Source organism: Sesamum indicum, linkage group LG3, assembly GCF_026168435.1.
Source record: "Sesamum indicum cultivar Baizhima isolate 11 linkage group LG3, ASM2616843v1, whole genome shotgun sequence".
NCBI lineage: Eukaryota > Viridiplantae > Streptophyta > Magnoliopsida > Lamiales > Pedaliaceae > Sesamum > Sesamum indicum.
The window spans coordinates 25,341,812-25,363,371 of record NC_142659.1 but is presented as its reverse complement, the minus strand read 5'-3'; the positions used below and the strand labels follow the sequence as shown (position 1 = coordinate 25,363,371).

The 21,560-nt window shown below is 35.9% G+C and overlaps 5 protein-coding genes across 8 annotated transcripts; 4 read left to right on the top strand and 1 right to left on the bottom strand.

Moving 5' to 3' along the window:
• Positions 1 to 395: 395 nt before the first annotated feature.
• LOC105158999 (putative LRR receptor-like serine/threonine-protein kinase At1g74360) lies at positions 396 to 3,202 on the top strand. Its single transcript, XM_011075930.3, has 2 exons — positions 396 to 719; positions 928 to 3,202. The coding sequence occupies exons 1-2, from the start codon at positions 653 to 655 to the stop codon at positions 3,129 to 3,131; spliced, it is 2,271 nt and encodes a 756-aa protein (XP_011074232.1). The 5' UTR covers positions 396 to 652; the 3' UTR covers positions 3,132 to 3,202.
• A 1,880-nt stretch (positions 3,203 to 5,082) lies between these two features.
• On the top strand, positions 5,083 to 8,771 carry LOC105158750 (Actin-like ATPase superfamily protein). The gene is made up of 5 exons (XM_011075594.3): positions 5,083 to 5,470; positions 6,707 to 6,991; positions 7,415 to 7,570; positions 7,663 to 8,015; positions 8,580 to 8,771. Exons 1-4 carry the CDS (start codon positions 5,192 to 5,194, stop codon positions 7,999 to 8,001), a joined length of 1,059 nt encoding a protein of 352 aa, XP_011073896.1. The 5' UTR covers positions 5,083 to 5,191; the 3' UTR covers positions 8,002 to 8,015; positions 8,580 to 8,771.
• Positions 8,772 to 10,038: 1,267 nt separating this feature from the next.
• LOC105158749 (pentatricopeptide repeat-containing protein At1g73400, mitochondrial) lies at positions 10,039 to 13,337 on the bottom strand. 2 transcript variants are annotated; one of them, XM_020692821.2, is made up of 2 exons: positions 13,176 to 13,337; positions 10,039 to 12,890 (listed from the first exon to the last, which is right to left on the bottom strand). In XM_020692821.2, exon 2 carries the CDS (start codon positions 12,568 to 12,570, stop codon positions 10,807 to 10,809), a length of 1,764 nt encoding a protein of 587 aa, XP_020548480.1. In that variant the 5' UTR covers positions 12,571 to 12,890; positions 13,176 to 13,337; the 3' UTR covers positions 10,039 to 10,806. The 2 variants fall into 2 exon arrangements, with proteins under 2 accessions (XP_020548480.1, XP_020548479.1); XM_020692820.2 differs by having other exon boundaries at positions 10,039 to 12,883.
• Positions 13,338 to 13,826: 489 nt separating this feature from the next.
• On the top strand, positions 13,827 to 17,552 carry LOC105158748 (B-box zinc finger protein 24). Of its 3 annotated transcripts, none has more exons than XM_011075591.3 (4): positions 13,827 to 14,096; positions 14,236 to 14,418; positions 15,655 to 15,960; positions 17,087 to 17,552. In XM_011075591.3, exons 2-4 carry the CDS (start codon positions 14,236 to 14,238, stop codon positions 17,315 to 17,317), a joined length of 720 nt encoding a protein of 239 aa, XP_011073893.1. In that variant the 5' UTR covers positions 13,827 to 14,096; the 3' UTR covers positions 17,318 to 17,552. The 3 variants fall into 3 exon arrangements, with proteins under 3 accessions (XP_011073893.1, XP_011073892.1, XP_011073894.1); XM_011075590.3 differs by having other exon boundaries at positions 14,233 to 14,418; XM_011075592.3 differs by lacking the exon at positions 13,827 to 14,096 and having other exon boundaries at positions 14,103 to 14,418; positions 17,159 to 17,552.
• A 118-nt stretch (positions 17,553 to 17,670) lies between these two features.
• LOC105158747 (Leucine-rich repeat (LRR) family protein) lies at positions 17,671 to 19,471 on the top strand. The gene has a single exon (XM_011075589.3). It carries the CDS (start codon positions 18,113 to 18,115, stop codon positions 19,346 to 19,348), a length of 1,236 nt encoding a protein of 411 aa, XP_011073891.1. The 5' UTR covers positions 17,671 to 18,112; the 3' UTR covers positions 19,349 to 19,471.
• The last annotated feature ends 2,089 nt before the right edge of the window (positions 19,472 to 21,560 follow it).

The window sequence follows — 21,560 nt, the reverse complement described above, 5'->3', positions numbered from 1 at the left end:
AGATGCAATGCATTATCATATCGTAGGAGAATACATTTACTAGAATGACCCTTCAAATAACAAAGAACACGAAGTGCAACCTCCCAATTTGACGATACTTGTCAAATATCAAATTTTGTCCCACAATTTTCAGTTCTTGACTGGTTAGAACCTTTCTAATATTCTAATTATATGCTCTTTATTTATTTTATGAAATTATTTTTCTTGCTTTTTATATGTAGCAACATGTAGAATGATAACATTCTTTTATATAGGCAGGAGGAGTATAGGAAAAGTCATATTCAGCCAATTTTTTTCCATTAACTGGTCAAACAAGAAATGTGCAGTCCACATTCAACATCAATTATTGTTATTTCTGTAGCAAACCAGAAAAGTCAGAGATAGTGATCATTGGATCTACATCCTGCAGCAATCTTGCTCTTCTAGCTACATTGTTTTTTCATATAGTTACAATCTTGAATCGCCTTTTTATTCAAACCAAAACAGAAGTCTTTCTAATTAATATTTCTCAATAATATTCAAGATTCCAACTTTGCTTGAAATCTTGATTTTTCATTTTAGTACATCCAAATTTTGTTAGCAAGAAAGAGTCGTCTACTTAACAGAAAGCAAGAGAACAGCAAGTACAGAAGCACTATTTGATTGCATAACCATGAACCCGACAGCATCCGATCATCATTTCTTGGCTGCAATTTTCATGTTCTCGTGGCTAATAACTGGTATTCATCACTTCATCTGTTGTATTTTGTTCTTCAATACGCTTTATTGATACAGGTCTCAAAAGAACTTTCTGCTTGTTCGAGTTCATAATCAGAAACTAGTATGATTTCTGGTTAAGTAGCAGCTTAAAGAAGATGATTTTCCCGCATGAATACAGTTGAATCAGACAGTAATCTTGTTTCATGTTTTCTTGCCTTGAATTTGTAGGCAAAACTGTGAGTGGAGACATAGAGAGTGATAAACAAGTACTACTCAATCTTAAGGCTCATATACTATCGTGGAATCCTGTGATGAATGAAAATCCATTCACCGGGTGGAACTCAACGGATGAATTTCCATGCAATTGGCCTGGAATTTCATGCAACACAAGAGGCAACCGTGTTACCGCAGTAGATCTCTCCAACAAAAACATCCCGGGGCCGTTGTTTCGCAATTTCTCTGGACTGCCTGAGCTGGAGCACCTTAACCTTTCAGCAAATATAATACATGGGACGATCCCTGATGACTTAAGCAAATGCAGAAACCTGAGAGCCCTCAACCTATCACATAACATAATTGAAGGTGAGTTCAATCTTGCTGGATTCGACAACCTGGAACTTCTTGATCTGTCCAATAATAGAATCCAGGGCAGTCTTCGGTTAATGTTTCCTGCTAGATCATTCAGAAATTTGGTGGTCTTGAAGCTGTCATCGAATAATTTAAGTGGTCCGGTTGATGACTTGTTCAACCTCTACCGAAACTTACACTCTCTTGATCTGGGAGGAAACAACTTTAGTGGGAATTTGTCGTTTCAGTTTGACCGGTTGCTTGAGTTTTCGGTACCTACGAACAATTTAGGTGGTGAAATTCCTGGTTGGTTTTTCAGTGAAAACTGCAGCTTACGACGTTTAGACTTATCAGATAATTTCTTCATTGGACAGATCCCGAAAGAAATTTCCAACTGCAAGGATTTGGTGAGTTTGGACCTGTATGGAAACAAGTTCTCTGGGGAAATCCCTCCTGAAGTTGGATCCCTTTCGAGCCTCCAGTCGCTTTTGCTAGGTGAAAATAGTTTCTCTAGGGATGTCCCAGAGTCTCTGGTGGAGATGAGCAACTTGTCCTTATTGGATCTAAGCAGGAACGAATTTGGAGGAAATGTTCAAGAAGTTTTCGGCCGACTCCATCAAGTAAATTCTCTTGTTTTGAATGGAAATTCATACACTGGAGGCTTACTTTCATCTGGAATTCTTGAGTTACAGAATATATCTGAATTGGACTTAAGTGACAATGATTTCTCCGGTCCATTACCAGTAGAAATTTCTCAAATGTCAAACTTGAAGATGTTGGTTCTGGCTGACAATCAGTTTACTGGAAGTATACCTCATGGATATGGAAACCTGTCAAGACTCCAAGCTCTCGATCTCTCTTTCAATAATCTTAGTGGATCAATCCCATCAAGTTTCAGAAAGTTAAGCTCGATTTTGTGGTTAATGTTTGCAAACAATTCTCTAACAGGTGAAATCCCTGCAGAATTAGGCAACTGTAGCAGCCTGTTATGGTTAAATCTTGCAAACAACCAACTCTCAGGGGCCATTCCACCTGAATTCTTCAACGTTGGCAGCAACGCAACAGCACAATTAATCCTACTGAATCAGGTCGGTCAGACAGCCTCTGGATTCAGCCAATGCACGAACCTGAGGAGATGGATCCCCACAACGGACTCCCCATTGTCCTCATTTACGCGTTTTGCAGGTCGAAGGTGTGAAATCAAGTGGGATTTCTTGCTAAAAGGATGCCTGTCATTCCCCCTGTGCACTCCTCAGGAGAAATCCGGCCCCGGTTACCTTCAACTAAGAGGCAACAAATTGTCAGGTGGACTCCCACCTGAAATCAGCAAGATGCAGAACTTGGGCATGTTACATCTCGATGACAATGCTTTTTACGGTCAGCTCCCTCCACAGATTGGTTCGCTGCCACTGTTAGCGCTACAAGTATCGAAGAACATGTTTTCTGGTGAGATACCAGAAGAAATCGGGACGCTGAAACGCTTGCGAATCCTGGATCTGTCATATAACAATTTCTCGGGGGAATTACCTGGAAGCCTGTCAAGCTTAACCGAGCTATATAAATTTAACATCTCCTACAATCCATATTTATCTGGTAGAATACCATCTACTGGTCAGCTAGCAACATTTTCTCAGTCATCGTTTCTTGGCAATCCATTGTTAGAATTTCCATTTTGGACGGAAGAAGGAAGAACTAGTAGTCCCCCTGTCGGGGAGCCAAAAGAGCTATTGGACCGGTTTCTTTTCGCCTTCTCTTTCTCCTATCCATTCTTCTTCGTTTCATCTTTTCTTGGTTTCTTGTTTCTGGGTAATGAGAAGATTTCACCGTTGAAGACCAAGAGAAAGTCCAAGACAAGAAGAATGTGAAAACTGGGCAGAGAGTTGCCTGGCCTGTCCTGCAATTTTTACTGCTCGAAGATTGATATTAGTCTACTCTACTCCAAGTAGAAAAGCAAAAATATTTTCTACCCACGGCAAATCACATTTAGCCCCCTTAAAGTTTAATATAATGATAAGTACAGTGAATTATTTTCAAATTTGACATAATTATAAATACTTCTCATTTAAAAAATTATAAATACTTTCTTCAAATTAAAAAAATATATAAAGCCCTTAGATAATAAAGTGGATATTACTATTTTATTCTGCTAAAATTTTTTAAAAAATAAAAAACATATTTGAAGAAATGTAAAAAGAAATTGAGAAAAGAGAGAACTCCCCCTTCCCCCCTAATTTCCTTCATGATTTTTTTTTTCTATCATTTGTAGTTATATTTTTTCTTAAAAGTGGTCCCCAAGTTGGAAAACGTGTTGATTTTTTTTCTAACCAAAAATACTCAACAGCTATGTATCCCACACTTTTAAATTATAGACGGAAAAGCGGATAAGAACTAAAAGTGCTAACGTCTATAAATTACGGGACTAAAAATATTAATCTCATAATGAATGGGACCAAAAGTAAGAGAGGCCTGACTTATAAGATCAAAAATACTATTTTTCCAAATTTTGGACAAAGTGATCCTACACCAGTGAATAAATAAATTCACCTACCCTGTGATTCATTATTAAAAAGACTTGAGACATTAAAGATGTGCTCTTCAGTTATAATAAGAATAAGTAATTTGTGATACACTCTGTGTGCATGCAATTTCTTTAAAATAAAATATTATAAAATTTTATTATTTAATGAAGTATGTATAGAATAGTAAGTTAATATTAAATTTATAAAAAATAGTGACAAAAAAAATGGATGGAAATTAAAAAAAGAAGAATAACTATTGAAAGAAAATTGGGGAGTGGAAAGTTAATTAATAAATTAATTAAATATTAAAAATAACATACCAAAATAGTTGAGACATCAATTCGCAGCTTCTTCAATTATATATAGTATAGATATAGACTATTTAGATTTATAGATACTTATTCTCATAATGATTCTTAATCCTCTAAGTATGGGATTAGTATTATATTAAAAATACAATTTATTTACAAATATACATTCAATATAAAAGTTAATATTTAAAACCAAATATAAAAAAAAGAAGGGTAAAACACATTTTGGCTTCTGAACTATGATTGTTTTTGCACTTTGTCGTCTAAAATATTTTTTATTGTACTTTGTCATACAAAAGTACAATTTTTTTCATCTTACTATCTCAGTCCACTTTTTCATCATAAGATGCCTATATGCACAATACCGAGTATTGCTTAAAGGGCAAACTTGTCATTTTTTAACGTGCGCCTACGGTGTGTCTTGAGCCCCAAAGGGGAGGGAGAGTAATGACAATTTTGCCCTTATAAATACCAGTAATGTGCATATGTGGTGAAAAATTCATTATGGTAGAGTGCAATAAAAAAAATTAAGTGACAAATTACAAAAACGATTATAGTTCAGTTGACAAAATGTATTTTATAAGTAATATACCTCATTTTAAGTGTAGTTTTGAATTTTCTATTTGAATCAATTAAGGGTTAATTATATTTTGTCTTTCGAATTATGACTATTTTTATATTTTAGTATTTATTATTCTTTTTGTATCAATTTATGCTTTCGATTTTATGAAATTTTGCACTTTGCCATTTATAACTGTTTTTTATCAAAAAAATATTACGTACAATGTACATGTGATATTTAATGATCATGTGAAGTAATATTTTTTACGCATGCAGAATATGAAATGTTTTTTTGACATGAAAATAAAAAATAAGGTCATATATGCTAAAATACAAAATTTTCAAAATTAAGATGAAACGGAAAAAAAATTTGAATATAATTCCAACGACAAAATCTAATTTATACTTCAATTAAGTATCCGAATCGTATTGTGATGATAATACTGGTACGCAGCGCATACGGAGTTGTGCCCTGTATTCTCCCAAAACCCTAGAACCCCGCACACACACTCTCCATCTCTCACAGAAGCGGTTATGGCGGAGAAGAAAAGGCTGATAGCCTTAGGTTTCGAGGGCTCTGCCAACAAAATTGGGGTTGGGGTGGTAACATTGGACGGCAGCATTCTGTCTAACCCACGACACACTTACATCACTCCACCGGGCCAAGGCTTTCTCCCCAGAGAAACCGCTCAGCACCACCTCCAGTATGTGCTGCCTCTCGTAAAGTTAGCGCTGGAAGAGGCTAAGATTACGCCCCAAGACGTTGACTGCCTCTGTTACACCAAGGGACCTGGCATGGGCGCCCCACTCCAGGTACCAACTCTGTTATTTGCGGAAAATACTGATGTTTGATTAGAGTTATTTGCTTAATTAGCTACTTATTGGGTGTTTGTGTGTCTCTATATTTTTTTAAGCAGCAAAGTTGTGGTTTTGGACGTTATACTGTTGAGGTTGTATCATTTAGGTGGAATATCAACTTGAATAGGTTGCGTCACTTACCAGTAGTACTGTAACGTTGCTGATGTTGAGTTGCATGTAAATAACTAAGTTAGCTTGAAGGATTGGATGTGGATGTGGATGTGGATGGGGATAGTTACATGAATGACCAGATGCATTTTGGGCTATGGTTTGTGCACCACAGTGCATTGGTATTTGTATTTAAGAATTACGACTAGTTTGCGATTCAATTTTTGCTAGCTATGTCGTTTTGCTTGGATATTTCTGCAATGCTCAAATACAATTGCAAGGCAGCAAGCTTTTTTGTCACTTGAGTAGGATATCAATCCCCATGCAGATACTTTTCAATTAATAATTTATTTGTTTTCCAAGGACCAATATGTAAAATAATAGGTACAACTTTAATTTTTTCTGTTTCCCATCCAATGACCTGGTGCTATACTCTGAACAAGTAATTTTCCTATGTGCTTTGAATTCTTTGTTACTTGTCTTTACTTCACGGAAGTATAACATCTATTACATTAATAGAACACCCATGAACTTTTGCCTGAACTCTGAAGGTTGTGCTTAAGCCACCATCCTTGTAATGGTGGATCATTTCTATTTTCTTTCTCCTTTAGTAATTTCTTTTTTCCCTGTGCACTGGAAATCAGTGTAAACCTGAATATTTGAGAAAACCATGAAAATAATTATGGCCAAACATTTAGATATAATTGCTGAATATACAAAAGATATGGGATGATGTGTATAAGTGCAGCTCAATGTTTCCCCATAATATTTGGAAGTTCCTAAGTGTCAGAATCTTTTTAGTTAAATTAGATTGGTTAATCATTCATTGTGCCTTAGGATTTTTACAATTACATCGACAATTGGACACGGCATGAAAATATCTGTATGCTATGCTATAATCAGTAGCTCGTACTAGAAACTTTCCATATTTGAGGTGTGACGTGTGCTGTACAAACTTGTAAACCATTGATGTTAATGAATTCATTGTTCACAATGTCCACAATACATTGAGGAAATGAGATTGTTTTTTTCGGTATACGACATGACTATGAACAAAGGTTATATGGAGGTGTTTCCTTGCAGGTATCAGCTGTAGTGATACGTGTTCTATCCCAAATTTGGAAGAAGCCAATTGTTGCAGTTAATCACTGTGTAGCGCATATTGAAATGGGGAGAATAGTTACTGGGGCTGATGATCCTGTTGTGTTGTATGTTAGTGGGGGAAATACTCAGGTAATTGCGTACAGTGAGGGCCGATACCGTATTTTTGGGGAGACAATAGATATTGCTGTTGGAAATTGCTTGGACAGATTTGCACGAGTTCTCACTCTGTCTAATGACCCCAGTCCTGGATACAACATTGAGCAGGTATTTTTTGTAATGGCAATTAAAAAGTTGGTTCATCGAGCAATTGCATTATGTTGTCATTGTTCATTAGGCTTTTGAGCAACCAGAATATACCTATTAGTTACTGAAATTTTAAAGTTAAAATCCACGCTCCTACTTTTGCTTGGTATGTCTGCTGTATTTGTTTCCATTCTGCTCTGCTTGGTTCAACTGCCTTGTTTCTTTAAGATAAAAGGTTGAAGCTTTTATTGATGCGTGAATCAAGTTGCTTTGGGACTGACGTGACTGTATTTCATACTAACAATTTGATTTTAGTTAAATGAGTATCCTTTTGGATGGACTATATTCTAGCTGATTCATCTGTTTTCCTATTCCAATTCTGATTGCATATGATAAAAAGTAATTCCTTGTCAGTCAGACCTGATTCCTTTGACTTCCTGACAGCTTGCAAAGAAAGGAGAACAGTTTATAGACCTTCCATATGTGGTGAAAGGAATGGATGTGTCTTTTAGTGGGATATTGAGCTATATCGAAGCAACCGCGGAAGAGAAGCTTAAAAATAATGAATGCACCCCTGCAGATTTATGTTATTCTCTGCAGGTAAGTGTTTGATAATCTCAAGCAAATGGATCATCTCGTTTGGCTGTCTTGTTATGTCAAAAAGCAGACTGTATATATCGTGAATTTTCCAGGAAACTTTGTTTGCAATGCTTGTTGAGATTACGGAGAGAGCTATGGCACATTGTGACAAGAAGGACGTTCTAATTGTTGGCGGTGTAGGATGCAACGAGCGCTTACAGGAGATGATGCGCATTATGTGTTCTGAGAGGGGTGGGAAGTTATTTGCAACTGATGACAGATATTGCATTGATAATGGAGCAATGATTGCTTACACAGGGCTCCTTGCATATGCCCATGGCATGACAACACCACTAGAGGAATCTACTTTTACCCAAAGATTCAGAACAGATGAAGTACTAGCAATATGGAGAGGGAAGGAATCTTCTAAAGTGAATGACCATGAAACATAAAGAAGCTGAAAAAGGTAGTCTCTTTTTGGCTTTTGCTTGAAGAAGGGGATCTGGTGTTTTTTTTTGATTGGTTTCTTTTAGGAAGGAGGTTGCTTTTTTTGGTACATATGGCTTGTTTCCACACGCATACAACCAGTTTTAACCTTCACTTTTCGTGATGCATATGTTATACAGCTGCAAGCTTCAGATGATACTTTCCTGATTTCTTGTCTTATTGAAAGTCCACTAAGCATTTCAGTTTGCTAATCACACTTAATAACTACCCACCATTCGGTATCTTTTAGTTCCGTCTTTTCTCAATAGCCTATTTTTTCAATTTTATCCTAGTTTTCCTGCCCTTCATCTCGTGTCTTAGTTTTCTGTCTAGTACACTACAATAATTTCTTCCCTGTTGCATCTCATCACACTATTGGTTGTGGACCGCTAGCTAACGACCACATACATCCAGTACCAAGTGGGTAAAACATAAAACTTCCCCTCATTACAATGCTTGTGGGCTGAAGCATTTTCTGAATTTCCATTCATATTCAAATCTTATATATACATCCATAGGGGATTCATATTTTTTTGCATTGCAGGTCAACCAGGATTTATATTCTATGCCAGAGATCCAATCCTTGTTTTCAACATCATCTCAATGAAGTTGTTGTGTATCTGGAATTGGTCATGTATTAAGTATTGGATTAACTGTATCTCCATTTTCAAACACATTTACTCTGTTCATAAATTGTCTATCTACTAATTTATTAGGAATCTTGGGGTTATCTTCAGTTGTGTTTTGGATAGGGGCTGATGGGTCTAATTTGCATGAGTTCAAGTATGGGTCTCCAACCCCTAACTTTTATCCCGCCGTTCTTTTTACATTTTAGAGTAGCAATGCCAAGAAAAATTATACAATCACTCAATAAAGGATATCAATAGTTTTACATACCAATAACATTCATGGTTCTGTATTTTTTTAATACAAACAATAGTGACAAATGCGAAAGCGATAGCAATTTTCACATATTTTGGTTGCTTACACTCAAAGATGAATTTTGGATAAGGGTTTGATATGGTGTATAAAATGGCAGAGTCGTGGTTGCAGGATTGCCATGAAGGTAGATTTATACCACGATGATTGAAAAATTTAGTGATATCGACTTATTCTTCAACTAACTAATAAATGACATAGTTTCTTTTACAATTTATTTATTTAAAACAATTTTTGACAGCATTATGAAATAAGTTGTACACATCATCCAATCTGATTTTTCTAATACTTGACAAATGATACTAATTATTGTTATATAGAAAATGATGTAAACATGCCATTATTTACTATGGCTAAACTACAACTTATTACACTTTGTCACTTTATTTATTTATTTATTTTATTAATTTATTATATTAACTTTGTGAAATTTGCATTTTGCTACATATGATCGTTTTCGTTCGATTTTTCTACTAAAATATCACATGTACAATGATCCATGTGATGTTTTTACCAGCAGAAAAAATAGACGAAAAAACATTTATATATGAAAAAAAAATGAAAATTTTGTAAAATTGAGATAATGTGTTGATGTAAGTTATACTCTTTAACAACTGTTCTTTCTAAATGAAATCCAAATCAAAATTCCAAGCTCATTCTAAATATATATAGAAGTCTTGTCCCCGTTCACGCTTTGTATTAGACTCCAAGAAACAACAAAAAACTGTCTCATACTCTGTATTCTTATACAAAGTTTTTTGTTGTCTCATACTCTGTATTCTTATACAACTAAAACTCGTGCCACATTTTATGTCTCTGCATAATTTTTATATAATATGAAAAAAGAAGATACTTTTTAGATTATATTATTTATTTATCCTTTATAGAGTTAGAAATTACCTAAAATACATATACAATAGTATGTATAAGCTAAAACTGAATGAGCAAAAAACAAACTACCAAAAGGTAGTTATGAAAAATCATGATGAGTGGGAAAGTTAAAAATAATTATATAATTTCAAAAATAAAAAATTAACATACCAAAATATTAAAGACACCGATAGTGTATTCTTCAATTATATATAGTATAGATTTTTATAGTTCAGTCACATTACAACCTTTGGCAATGTACAAAATTGAATACAGAAGCAGCAGTTTACTGACGAAAGCAAATGGTAGGAGATCAAATAATAATGCCTCATATTTGCGGGGCAAGTTGTGGCTACCAATTGATTTGCTAAATAAACGCACAAGACAGTTGAATTGAACTTTGTGTGGCATGGCATGGTTAGGAAAGTGGATAGGCAGAATACAATAGACAAGATGCTATCCGTCAGGCATTCCAAATTTAACTGGCAAGAAGATGACAAGTATTCTGAACCTAACCTCAAAGACTTAGCAATTAACTGGTCAAAATGTTCGATCTATTAAGTAAATATTCCCGACTTTCTCATCAATACTAACTACAAAGGTTTTCTTTACCATTCTCTGATTGTTGGTAGGTGAACGCTGACCACTGCCCCTCCTTCACATTGATTTTCGCTGCTGAGATGATGACTTGAGCATATGCAGCAACATGAAATGCTCTAGTTTCCTTCTAGAGCCCCAACTTTCCGCTATTAAAGGGTCATGAAATAAGCAGTAGAGGAATATCTTAAGCCCATCTTGTTATCTTGAGGGCTGACCACCGCATGCAGCTGAAGAATCAAGATTAAGCATTTGCAGGAAATTGCAAGTTTGTGGATGCATTTAGATTTTGTATATAAATATTCCAGAGTAGAATGAGTGATGGGCAGTTAAGCCAATTTGATAACATTCCAACTACATTCTACTCACTTCCCCCTCAAGCTCATACTTTTACGCTTCTGATTTAATGCAAAACGACGTGCCATAGCAGGGTTGTAGAATTTCCTCATATGCTCGGATAATCTATGGATGGATTGGAGATCACCAACTGCAGAGAGCTGCATCAAAAAGGTATCAAATTTCTTATATGGAAATTTCATCCCCCTGTCTATTACTTGTTCCAGAAGATATATTGCATCTCTAGTATTACTGCATCCAAAGAGCCCTTCAATCATCACACAATAAGTATCAGTATCACGTGAACAACCCCTTCTATCCATCTCATTCCAAGTCTCAAAGGCACCTTCAGGATCACCAATCCTAAAAAACATTGAAATCAGAATATTGTATGTATGCATACTGGGCATACAACCGACATCAATCATTTTCTGGTAAAGTTTAAGTGCTTCATCACTATCCTTATTGTCACAAAGAACCTTGAGAAAACAGTTGTAAGTGACAATATCAGGAGGATAGCCTGTCCGTCCCATCTCTTGCAAAAATTTATAAGCTGCTTCAATCTTTCCACATGAGCACATGCCCTCGATTAGTTCTTTGTATGTTGACACATCAGGAAGGCATCCACTATCTATCATATCAGCCACGATTTTAAAGCATTCATCCATTCTATCATTCTGGACAAGTGCTACTATCATAATTGCATAAGTTTTTGCTGTCGGGGAAGACATTGTTGAGCCCTTGGTTTTCATAAACTCTAAAAGTTCAGCAGCCTCTGTCAACATCCCTGCTTTGCAGAAGGTATCAATGGCAGTGTTATATGTGAAATTTTCAGGTGTATGACCCATCTTCATCATATCTTCCAGCACACACATACCTCTAGTCGGGTTTCTGACCCTGCACCATCCAAAGAACAGAATATTATATGTATCAGAATTTGGCCTGATTTTGCTTTTCACCCTCTGAAACATCGCCTCAGCATCCTCAACAAGACAACACTTGCACAAAGCATCCAACATTAAATTAAATGCATTTATCTCAGGTTGTGTCTTTACTCTTATCTTCTTCTTCTTTGCAAATTTTTGAAGATGCGTCAAGTGCTTCTCTGTATACTGTCTTAGAATGGTCAACAACACCTCTATGGGAACAGAATTTTTCTTGCTCCTTTTCATGTAATCAAGAAGATCACAGATGATACGAAACTGCTTGACCTTGTACTTGGTACTAGACAGAATGTCAATCATCTTATTATACGATTCAGGCTCATGATTATAATGTTCTAGATGTCCTGCCCAATTAAAGAACCTGAATGCTAATTTCTCCTCAAAACGAAGCCTGTGTAACACCTCTACAACCAAAGGAGTTGTCAGTTCAATGCCTAGTTTATCAAGAGCCCCCTCCATTTTATACTCGGGATTTGAGTAATCCAACACTGTTTTATAGACCTTATCCACATTGTTATTCCCACCAGTATCAGTTGCTTTCTCCGATTCGAAAGCTCCTAAACTGCAAAATTGTCTACGAATCTGGTCCCATAGTGATGAACTCAATCGAACTGAATATTCAATAGTTGAACTTGAATTTCTACCAAACCGAAAGTTCGGGTTGGTTAGCAATGTTCGACTCAATTTCAAAACAAGGCATGCCTCTATTTTGCTGCAGTGATTAAACCAACTAAGAGGAACAGCACTATGTGCTGGTTGTCGATAATCTTCCGATAGTGGCAAAGGTACATGTCTCAAGAATCTCCGAGTTTCAGACAAAGCCTGTGAAACTGAAAGTCTTCGCAGCATTACGATACAAAAGCATAAAACATTCCGAAAATTAGAATTGAAGAGCGTCTAGGTTTACGGAAACGCAAGCACAATCATATGGTGAAGCAATTTATCGAATAGGTCGAAGGTCCATACAAAAAGTCTTCGTGAACATAGCATACGGAAATGCAACTGAATATTTTTGCAGACCTGATGAATTCAAAGGCTCACGGAGAATAATTGGGCGAAGTTGCTCCTGAGGTGCTATGAGATCCGGAAGAAATTTGTGAGCTGAAACTGTAAACTGAAAACTGAGACTTCCGGGAAGTCTCTATTACAGCTCCTCTGGATTCTGTCCACTTGGTAGCATCAGCATCAAGTCATCAGTATTTAGACAAACTAAACAAATTAATAATAATATCTTATATGGGGACGTTTCAATTAAAGACAAAATTAGAAAATTAAAAAAAATGGAAATATTATGGGAGGCTGCTTTGTGAGGAGATCGGTGTAGGGGTGCAAACAAGCCGAGCTCGAGTTCGAAAAAATAGGCTCAAGCTCGACTCATGTTAGTCGACCTCGCGAGAACAGGTGAGAATGCATCAACAAAAATATGACTTTCTCAATCTAAACAGAGAAATCACCTGTTAATGGTGGAGTCGGTGCGAAGGTGTGCGCGTGCTGTGGATTCGCGGACGTGAAGATGGAGTTCTGGACTTTGCAATTTTAACTCACTACGGCGCCCGCGAGAGAGAGAAAGTTAGAGAGAGAGAGTTCTCAATTTTCAATAGTCAGACTCAATTGACTCAATTCTCACATCACATATTTTCTTTTCTATTTCTAATTTTAATTTAGTAAATTACTTGATTGATTTATTTATTTAATAAATATATAGATAACTAAAATATTTATTTAAAATCATATGTATTATATAAATATTTATTTTTAAAAATATAAAAATATACTAAAATATTGATTAAGCTTATTTTTATATAATATATATTAAAAAATTATATTTCAATATCATCTAAAACTAAAATTATATTTTTATAAAAAAAATATTATAAATTTAAATTGACAATTTGAACACTACTATACCAATTTTTTATAATTTTAAAAATATTCTTTAATTTACAAGAAAATTAATTTATTCGACTCTTTAAATTTAAAATTAATTTAATTCATATATTCTATTTTTATTTATAATATGATTTAAATTATAATGCATACGTCACGACACGCCACGTCAGCTAGTTGACTCAAATAACAAGTAATTGATGGCCAGTAGTAAAGGTACTCGTTCCAACAGCCACATATTGGGCTTTGGCAACCTCGTCCCAGAATTTGTTGCACAAATCCTGATCCGTATCTTCTCCTTTCCTTCCCGGATTCTTCTTCTTCTTCTCCCGCTTGGTGTTACTGTCCAGTACTTTTTTCCGTCTAATTTTTCATTAAAGAAAATTCAGTTCTTGGACGCACATGGTTGTCGCTTTCAACTCCAAACACCATCAAAGGTTCTCCAGCAGATATTATTTCTAGGATTGAGAAAGAAGTCCTTTTGATAGGTACCCTTCACCTAATTTTCTGGTATTCTCGGCCTAGTTTATCTGATTTTGGTTTTTCCGGCTTATCTTTTGGTTGGAAGATCAAATTGCGAAGAGGGCTGTTGACTTTTTTTATTTTTGCTTCTCTCACATAAAGAAGATGAAGATACAGTGTGATATGTGTGAGAAGGCCCAGGCAACGGTAATTTGCTGCGCCGATGAGGCTGCATTGTGCGAGAAATGCGATGTGGAAGTGCACGCTGCCAACAAGCTTGCGAGCAAACATCAGAGGCTGCTTCTTGAATGCCTTTCCAACAAACTACCACGGTGTGATATATGCAGAGTATGTGATCCTTCTTGTTTGCTTTTCTTCAGTGTTTTGTTCTTTCGTTTATTCATGTGGGTTGTGTATAGTTGGTGAAGGAGATTGTACTCTTGAATTTTCATAAGTTTGTAAGGTTTTGCTTGTTTGGATATACAGTGATCCTTGTGTAATATGGGAGTGAAGAAAGAAATTATGAAGTCCGATTAGCTGCATATGATGATATCTTGGATCAGACTAATATTTCTTTTTTTTTTTTTTAAATTATTCCACCACAATTTTATGTGTTGTGGTGAGAGGAAATTGCTCTTTCTGGGCATCTTTATCTTGAAAATCGTTGACTCTAGGCCTCAATCCGTATTTCGGAAAATCAGATGAAAATAAAGAGAAATTGCACTTTTATGCAGAGTTTTCTCTTGACAACCGTTGATTCTAGCCTCAATTGTTATTCAGAAACTACAGAGTGGAGTTTTGTTGTTGAGAAGAAGCTTAGTTGCTTCAATTCTTGAAATTTGAGATGATTCTCACTGCTATACTGTTGTTTCTCAGGTAATAAGTTTTTGCTAATGCAAGTCGATCTTTTTTTGCTTTTGTTGCTAATTCAATAAGAAATGCAGCATATAATAGAGCTGCAATTCAACAATCATATGGTAAATAATTATTTTTTTCTAATAATAAGTTTTAACAAGGAGTTTTTGTTACATATATTATGCGATAAAACATAAGCTAACATCAGAGACGTCATTTTTTGGTAATTGAAGTTGAGGCATGCTATCAAATAATAGCTGAAAGTTTTCTTTGGGTACATAGAAATTAGACTATAATTTCCGGAAACTCTAAATGAGGAACTAATGACTTTTAAACACTCTACTGCATAGCATGTCACAGTCCAAGTTAGAATGCTGCACCTCTTTAGAACGCCCACATTACATGAATATTAGCTGCTACATAGTACACAATGATGAAAAACTAGAACACCTAAATGAGGGGATTTTGACGTTGAGACATCACCATCTTCGGTGCTTCCATTGTTTGACTTGGACTTATCTTTAGGGGCATATGTCTTGCTTGAAAGAGTTGTGTTTAATTGTTGATTTCTCTCCTGGAACATGGCAAGAAGTCTGATACTCGCACAGGAAACAACTTTGCCACAATGAGTACAGAAATATTGTTGATGCAAAAATAACTCTTTTTTTACCCTTGAAGATGCCTTTTCTGTTATGAACTTTTAAGTTTTCGTGCTGATTCAATTTCTAGGACAAGGCAGCCTTCATCTTCTGCGTTGAGGACAGAGCGCTCTTTTGCAAGGACTGTGACCAGCCAATTCATTCAGCTAACAGTTTTGCTGCAAAGCACCAGAGATATTTAGCTACCGGAATACGAGTAGCTTTGACCTCCACTTGTAACAAGGAAAGTTCAAAAAGCCAGATGGAGCCAAGGTCTGCATCCAATTCACAACAGACTGGTCGGGAAGATCCCATTCAGCATGCTTCAGGTATCACCTCACCATCTTGGGGCGCTGATGAGTTGCTACAATTCTCAGATTATGAATCCTCTGACAAGGTAAGAAAGTTAACATGTAGATGTCTTCATTAAAATGATTAATTTTATGAAAGTGTCTGATCTTGTCAAGAGTAAGGTATTTCAGCCATATTTTATTTATATGTTTGCAAGAAAAGAATAAGTTGCATAGTATTGATCATCAAATTTTTTTATCTAATCAATGACAATTGATCCATCACTATATCAAGCATGTTCTATTTGGCCCAACGTTTATATCAGAACCTTGTGATGGGGCACTTCTTGTTCTTAAGACTCTGCTATATATATGTGGAATAGAAATCGTAATTTAGTCAGACTTTATGCGGAAGCTTAGATATAGGCTGCAATTGAATTCTCTATAAATGAAGTTGCCAGACATGGGAATGCTCCAGCATCCTTGCATCTACCCTATTTGATCGGTCATGCAATTTGAGAATATCATATAACGATCTCTGTGCATGTGTGTGTGTCTCTGTGTGTGCACGCACGCATGAGATTGCGTGTTTGTGCATTGTGAATGCCAGTCTCCTTTCTCAACTACCACGATAGTTCATGCATATGGAAGAGGTCACCACGATAGTTCAAGCCTCTTTGATTTCCCACAAGGAAGTTTTGACAAGAAATTGCATCGATATGTAATGGTGTTTATTCGGTAAAACGGAATTGAAATTTCTACTAACTGAAAGTTCGATATGCCAAAATGTTATACCAAATATAGAACAGAATTAGTCGGTTTGACAATAATTGAGCCTTTTCCCGTATTTTGGTCAAATAAATTAAAATAATTAAATACTAGAAGTTATAATTATACTCTTTACTTTTAAAGTTTGATAAGTATATTAATGAAAATGATGCAAAGCAATTAATAAATATAAGAATACGAATACACAAAAATAAATATAAAAATAATAATCAGTAAAAAAAACCTGAAACCAAATTGAATATGGATTTTTCTTTAAATTGAAAAATGAATACTGTACCGAGTTTACCAAATTGTGAACACCCCTGTCGCTATGATGGTACCAAGTTAGCTCCATTGTATTCCATAAGAAAGCTTCCATGCAAGAAATTGAAATGATGTTTAATTTCTGCACTTCTATTTCTTGTATATGCATTCGTAATAAATAATATTTTTCACACCATGCAGAAGGAGCAACTCGAGTTTAGTGAGCTTGAGTGGTTGACAGACACTAATCTGTTTGACGAACAAATATCACAGGAGAGTTTAGCTGCAGCAGAAGTACCTCAGCTACCGCTGTCTCAGTCCAGCAACATCACTTCTTACAGACCAACCAAGTTCTGCACAGCTCACAAGAAGCCTAGGATTGATGTTCCAGATGTTGATGAAGAGCATTTCACAGTTCCTGATCTTGGCTGAATCCTGATGAACAGTGGCATGTAATTAAAACCTTACCAAATGGAAGTAGATTAGTACAATCAAATGGCTTGTGAACATATTTACTATGTTGATGAGAATGTCTACATCCTTTCCAACCGAATGCTGTATTAGGTAACATCGCTTGTGCTTGAGTCTTTATACTCGTTGAACCTTTATGGGATGTTAAACTTTACCCCTCCTTTTTCCGTCATGATATACTTTAATTTCGAATTAACTGATAGTTGATTTATGCTGTCTGAACAAGCCCCCATCATCTTGCACTGTAAAGGGCCTCGTCAAGTTCTCCATGGTGCGACAGTAAGCGTTTCATCAGTCCATAGTGTTTATGAATTAACTACTATAAATGGTAGTAAAACTTAATCCTACAGATCAACCATCTGATCCAGATCATTGTTTTCAACAATTTAAGTCTACGAAGCTTCATTTCATTCAGCAGGACCGGGGATACTCAGGATACGCCAAAAATTACAGGCCGTATTTCATTAATCAAAAACTGATTGAACATGCTATTCTTGCTGCATGGATCTAGGAAGGAAATGAGAGTTTCATGTTGTGTGTAAGTTGAGGGCTGGAGAGCTCATCAGGATTATGAAGAGAATCATTTCTCTGTCAGCAACCAATGAACTAACATGCTTAGAGACACACAGCATATCATGTTTCCAACCTACTCCAAGATTTAAACCTTCTTACTCTTATCCTTGCGTTCTGTATGCCATATAAGGAGCTCAAAAACAATTTACTGTTTAACCATTTGTGACGTTCTCCTTGCACAGAATGGCCATAGCCATGCAGTTAACACTCTCCCTTTGCTCATTGATGACTTTTGTGTTTCTTTCCCTGACTCAGAATCCAATACTTGTTGATTCAAAAACCCTGGAATCAGATATCGAAGTTCTCCGTTCCATCAGGCAGTCAATCAATCCCCACACAATCCCGTCTTCTTCTTTCCTCCACTCCTGGAGTTTCAACATTGATCCATGTGACGCCCCCGGGACACATTTCCTTGGAATTCTTTGCAATATTCCTGACAATAATTCTAGTAGCCGCATCACGGCAATCAACCTGGAAGAAGATGGGCTGGAGGGGTTTCTGCCTCCTAGCCTCGGAAACTTGACAGAACTCACTTTGCTGAACCTGAGAAAGAACAAGTTCCATGGGAAGATCCCTGATTCCATCGTCAGGATGACAAAGATGACCAGGCTTTTGCTTTCAGAGAATTCCTTATCTGGGGGCATCCCTCACGGCTTCAGAGGGCTGAAGAGGCTTGAAGTTATTGACCTGTCGCACAACAGACTATCTGGCTCGATCCCTGCAGCCATATCCAACATACGGAGCTTGATTCATTTAAGACTATCATATAATAAGTTTTCAGGGAGAATCCCTGACCTGACAGGCCTGTGGCAGCTCAACACAATGGACTTGAGCAGCAACCAGCTCTTCGGTAATCTCCCAGAAGTCCCCAACAATTTAGTATCGTTGTTGCTAGGTGGTAACTTGCTGTCCGGCCACATTTCAACTCTGAATGGGCTCCGGCATCTCAGGTTATTAGACTTGACCCATAACAGGTTCTCAGGGCCAATAAACCAAGCCATTTTAGCGTTACCTGAAATAAGAAACATTAACATTTCAGCAAATCGGTTCACAAGAATAGATGTGATGAGAATGTCCAACAGGCCTAGCCAGCTGCATGCGATTGAGGCACAAAATAACCAGATAAGGGGCCGCTTGCCTATAAATTTGATCACATATCAGAACCTGAGTCACGTGAATTTGGGGCACAATCTCTTCCATGGTAAAATCCCAGTGGAGTATGGGGACAGAGTCAGCAAAGGATACTGGAGGAGCCTGTTTCTGGATTACAACATGCTGCAGGGAAACGTGCCGGCAGGGTTCATCCACAGCAGCATTAAAGGCAGCCTTGCGCATAACTGTCTCAACTGCAGACGGAGCATACCTATATGTCCTGGGAGACAGAGGTCACCTGCCGAGTGCGTTAGAGCCCTGCTGTGAGAACGTCGCACACTTATAGCAACATCCTCGTATTCACCGTACCTAATATGTATGTTATGAATAAATAAGTTCTCACATCAAACTTTTAGTGAACAATTGAAAGCATAAATGCATCGTTCTAAACGGTCTTTCGTCACTTCGGGATGAGACAGAATATTCTAAAAGCGATGGATACCCGGGACATGAGCCTACATCAGATCTCCCGAAAAAAACCTACAGGCACATATTAGAACCTGCAACACAATACAATACATCATTAGATGACAAAGATGATATGACACGATTGTACAAAGGCCACCCATTTCCAACAGAACGAGAATATTAAGAATGGTACTGCAAAGTAATACGAAATTTCGTGTTGCCATCTACTGACAGAAGTGTGAAAAGCGGGTACAAACCTAAAGACACACCTATGTTGCAAATTGTGGTCTGTTATATAATATCGCATACTTTATTTAAATACTTTTTTTACAATACAACATTCATTATTTTTCAACAATTTTTAGGCAGAAGAGGTGAATGCCTTTGAAACTTTACGTCAATTTAGACCACTAAATAGTGAAGGGTATAGTCAATTGGTGGACATATTCGAATACGGGTTACATATTATCAAGAAAGTCATAACCTATCAGTCACAACAAATTACTATGCCATCCGATATGCCCCACCACGTCCCACATGCAAAGAAGAAGTTCTCACCGAATTCTATTGGTTTAGTTGAACGTCATGATGTTGGGGTGGATATAGCTGGTCTTTTTACAATGTGTACACCTCAAGATAATTACGTGCTCCAACCGCTTCAAGATTACTACATACCTCTGCCACCACAAGATGATTAGTTTCAATCAGCTCCATATATGCCAATTCAAACAGAAGATTATTCTTTACAAGTACATCTTGACCTTGGGTTTGGGATTAATCAACCATATACATTAGGATACAACATTTTACCCATTCAATTTCCATCATTTAGTGCATATCGTGATAATATGGAGTCTAGTTCTACAACAACATCAAGTCGATTCGATATTAGTCCCGGTGGTGATGATAATGAGGCACAAAATGGGTCAATGTAAAATATGGGCTTGGAAATAAGAAGATCTTGGCGTCAATGACGTAATTGTGGAATGGGTGGACATTTTTTATATTTGTATTTTTATTGTAATATTTTTTAATAAATTGGTTGTAATTATAATTATACAATTTTAACATTATATTTTTTTTGAATTTTTAATATATTGTTAAAAATTAATTAAATATAATTAATTTATAAAAAATAAAATTAAACAAAAAAATATATAAAAGGTTGTCGTGGATGCTACCCACAATATGTTTTTTTTTTAAAAAAAATATTTTTGAGGTCGAGTTGCGGATGTGATCCACGACTCGACCTAAATGTGTTATATAATTTTTATAACTTATATTTATATAACTTTTTTAAAATAATATTTAAATAATTAACCCAAAAAATATTAAATTAAGTCCTTAAAATAATTAATTTTTATTGTCAATATGTGTTTTTATGAAATTACTTTAATCCAAATATATATATATATATATATGTAATAAAATACATATAATCAAAGCCACCTATAAACAATATATATATATATAATTATAATACATATAAAATATACATGATTTAACAATGAATAGTAATATTTGTCTCCCAAACATATTTCATCCAAATATATATAATTGTATACATATAATTCAAGCCTCAAACGAACAAAATATATATAAAAGAGACATAATTTGATAATGAATAAGTATTGTATATTTGATATTGTGTTTTGAGAGACAAAAATCATTATTTATTGTAAAATCATATATCTTTTATATATGTGTGTGTGCATGATTTCCCAAAGGTGAGGAAAATCCTGCATGGATTATCTTTAGAGGATTCCGATGTTAGGATCTCGCATGAACAAGTATCCAATTGAAAATCAAATGAAGGAGGTAACCTCGTTTTAGAATTATGTGTCTCTTTTATTTTTACAACCATAAATTTTGTAACCTCGTATGAATATTTCTATTCTCACTTTTCATACTACATCGAACACACGGGTGCACCAAGGGTACACCCCTTGGTTCGTACAATTTATGTTTCAGTTTAATCTTTATGCTATTTTATCGATTTTTCTCTCTCGTTTTCGCTAGCGCGTTCCTGGGCCGATCCGCTATTGCTAGTCAGTTCAGCCGCCTTGACAAC